Consider the following 3,947-nt stretch of genomic DNA (forward strand, 5'->3'; position numbering starts at 1 on the left):
TTAACTTCTCTTTTTTATGGCTTGCTTTCGACAAAAGAATACTGTGTACAAAAGAAAAGGCATGGGGCTCCAGTAGGAAATCCCAAAATAAGACATTTTAAGAAAAACCAAAACTATATCTAAAACATGACAAATTAAAACATAGCAGAACAAACTAACAGTTTTTTACAAACAAAATATATCAACAAAAAAAACTAGACTATTTTTACTTCGGCTTGCTTTAATTTGCGTGATGGATTTTTGAAGAGACTTTGTCGAAGACTCAAGCCCAATCAAGGAATTAAGATATGCCTATCAAAGGCTGCAGGTTAATTAGTTAAAAACTGTTACTAAACATACTTCAAATAACTACGTACAATAATATAATCAACATCTTATACATCCTTTTCTTTCTTCACCTACCTGCGGATAGAATTAATTAATTAATCCTCAACCCACGGACTCTGCTTGGGCTTCCCAATATTCCTAAGAGCCTTCCAAACAATGCTATTACACTTGAATCCCGACCCGAAAGCGATTTGCCAAATTCGATCGTCGCTCTTGATCCTAGATTTTGCCTCCAAGTATGCCAATTCATACCAAACACTGCTACTCGAAGTGTTCCCGAACCGCTCCAACGTTGTCCTGGACGCCTCCATGTACTCATCTGTGAGCTCCAAGTTTTTTTGTATCTCGTCCAACACCTTCTTGCTTGTTGCCAATATGCAGACATGCTTTAAAGCAAGTTTGTAGTCAGGAACGCAAGGCTTGACTTTCTTCATCTGAAAGAGCAAATTGGAGAAGGAATGCACTTGCTCACAAACGGGTAGGACTAGCGAGCCAAGAGTGGAGATATGTGCCTTCAGCGCTTGGCCTCCCACCTCAATCACGTCTTTGCTCACCGAGATACCTTGCCTGCCTTCTGCATCTTCCCTCATGCGTATGCTTTTGAAGCTCCTATCGTCCATGGCTTTGTGAGTTCGAACCAGCTGCATGGATGCATTAATGCAACGTACGTACATTTACCATGTTAATATGATATAAGCCAGAAAATATTTTATGAATTAATACATGATCGATGTTACGTAGATTCCGTATAGGAAAATGTCACAAAAAGTAGTTGTGCATTTCACCTGCTCGAGTTCGTACTTGGAGCGCCATCTGTCAAGGCGGGAGCTTGATAGCAACATGGCTGCAGCCCCCATTCGAAAGAAGCAATTTGGAAGGAGCATGTCAAACTCTTGACCGTTGTACCACGAGTAGGTCACGGCTTCTGTGCTCACTACTAAAGCATATGAGCCCGGATACGCACGTAAAAGATCTGTAGCTAGATCAATGGCTATAATTCCAGCAGCACAACCCATGCCACCAAGGTTAAAGCTGTGAATATTGTGCTTAAGCTTAAAATAGTTTATTACCATAGCTGACAGCGATGGAGTGGTATTTAGGACTCCACAATTCACAACTAGAATTCTTATGTTCAGTGGCCTGATTTTGGTGGCTGCCAGAAGGTCATTTATCGCACCGTACATGACGGTCGCTGCTTCTTCTCGAGCATCCTTCAGTGTTAATTTGTAACCAGGGCGGAAAACTGCTCGGGGCATGTAGGTCTCGTCACCTATACCTGAATTCTTGAGAATTCGTTGCTTAAATCCAATCGCGGAATCACTGAAGTTGCCAGATTTTCTTGCTAACTCAATGAACTCCTCCTTCGAGATCTGTGCAAGTACGGTAGGTATAATATCACACCATCATGTATAGCTAGAACACCACAATGCAGTAATTTATATCGTAGAAATATACTCCCTATTTCCTTTGAAATAAATTTGATACGAGTTTCAATTCGTCACAACATATATTACTTTCCACAGGGAATAATATGTCGTCGCGAAATTTCCTCTATGATAAATGTTATTTTCATTTGCAACCATCCTAGCTCACAACATAGATATACACTAAGAAATGATAGCATTGGCAGCAAATAATTATTAAATATTTTCGAAATACGCATGGATGCGTGATACTTTGATATTCCATCCTATTATAATATAATATATATGTAATTAAATTTTTTTATGTAAGCACAAACTTTAATTAATATAGCACGATCTTATCATGATAAGATAGAATCGAGTACTACAGTACTATTCGAAATTCGTATTTGAAAGTATTTAATAATTTTTCTTAACTAAAATAAAATTATAAAATAATTGTAGATAAAAAATAACATCGAGATATTACTCGCCCAAAGTAGCTATACAAAGTAAACAAAAATCATGTGCATATTAAGTACGTATTACTGTCTTTCTTTTGAATCTTTAATATGTATATATATGTGTGTGTGTGTGTTGTTTACGTATGTTTGTACATATATGTATTAAATAAATTTTCAAACTTAGATGTGGCGTATCCTGATAAGACACTATTCTAGAATGCTTTAGAAGATAACAAATTGCAACTTACTAAAGGAAAACAAAGTAGGTCACCTTAAGCTCATCTGGTGGGCGATAACAAGCAAAATCAACTAAATAAATGGACCGCGGTGTCAAGTCGAGATAAATATATAGAGCTAAACCCAACAATCCAACTATAAAGAGAGCATCTGTTTGATTGCGTCTATGACAGAAATCTTCCCATGTGAGCTTTTTTAACTCGACACCGAACATCACTATGAGAGCTGGTGCAACCAAGACATAAAAGCGATGACTAAGGAGATAACTATAACCGAGCTTCACATATTTCAGGTTAACCGAATTAAGAAAATTCGGCAACCTATGCCCGACCTTCACGGAGAAATAAAAAGACCCAGCATTGGGCACCGATTCCTCAACACCCCGATTCAAATTTTCGGCTGAAAATTGCTCCTGCTCTCCTGCCATTATGATTATGGAATTAAATAATCAATTTTACGCTATGAAAACGACCCAGTAAGAGTAATCCAAATCAGTGTAAGCTAAATTAAAGCAAAAGCATAAAATCTTCACGCGGGTGCCCGCCACGAGAGTGTGCGTTGGGGGGGGGGGGGGGGGGGGGGGGGGGGGGGTGTGGGTGCGCTTGTCGCAATTGATATATAACATATATTATATATATTTTACTTTATATATATAGAAATTTCAAGCTAATTAGGTGTTCCGTCAATAAGGATCTAAAATAATGGTAGTAACAGAAAGCAGGCTCTGTGTGCATGAACCCATAAAAGCAGCGGGTTTGCAGCACCAGAAAAAACTTGTGCGTTACGCTCATGGCAATATTTAGACCTCATTTGGATAGTAATTATCTCAAATCATCTCATCTCATTTCATTGTATTTTCAAACATCACTAAAACTAAAACACTTAGGCCCCATTTAGATTCAGAGTTGGTCTTTTCCTATCTCATGATTCATCTCAACATGCTACTCAAACATAACTACTTTTCCATCTAATCATTGCAACTTTCTCAAACCTCCATATAAAACATAAAAAATAATTCAACTTTTTGTTAAGTTGAAAAATAGAAGTGTCAGCTGCCCTAGCTAGAAGTGGGTGTCTAGTTATGTTTGAGTGAGTGAAGGGTCGTGGGCCAATGATGAGATCAAGGGCTGTTAGAATGCCAGAGCAACTGCAAGTCAGTAGATCTTTTAGTAAGGAATCATGACCGTTGATCTAAACCATGGTAGAGAACATGCCAACGCAATTGTGGAAGGATGTTATTCTAGAAACTCAATTTACAGTTTATTTCTTAGTATTTAAATTGTAGTAATTTTCTAATTGAATTTGTTGGGGTCCCAGACTGTCACAATTTCGCTAGTTAGTTATGTACATTCCTTATATGGAATAGTGGCATGTAAAGGGATTTATTTATGCAGAATCTTAATACAAAAGATTCCCTTTCATCTTCAGCCCTTTTTTTGGAGGTCTCTCCCTCGAAGTGAGAATTTCCCTATTATCCCTGTTGGTTGTTACATTTGGTATCCAGAGCTAATGTTCC

General features: G+C 37.9%; 1 protein-coding gene across 1 annotated transcript; it reads right to left on the reverse strand.

Annotated features, from left to right (window-relative positions):
- Positions 1-377: 377 nt before the first annotated feature.
- Positions 378-2,944, reverse strand: LOC121262300 (3-ketoacyl-CoA synthase 15-like). The gene is made up of 3 exons (XM_041164706.1): positions 2,466-2,944; positions 1,113-1,697; positions 378-968 (listed from the first exon to the last, which is right to left on the reverse strand). Exons 1-3 carry the CDS (start codon positions 2,856-2,858, stop codon positions 423-425), a joined length of 1,524 nt encoding a protein of 507 aa, XP_041020640.1. The 5' UTR covers positions 2,859-2,944; the 3' UTR covers positions 378-422.
- Between the last annotated feature and the right edge of the window lie 1,003 nt (positions 2,945-3,947).

The sequence above is a fragment of the Juglans microcarpa x Juglans regia genome, chromosome 4S (genome assembly GCF_004785595.1).
Source record: "Juglans microcarpa x Juglans regia isolate MS1-56 chromosome 4S, Jm3101_v1.0, whole genome shotgun sequence".
Lineage (NCBI taxonomy): Eukaryota > Viridiplantae > Streptophyta > Magnoliopsida > Fagales > Juglandaceae > Juglans > Juglans microcarpa x Juglans regia.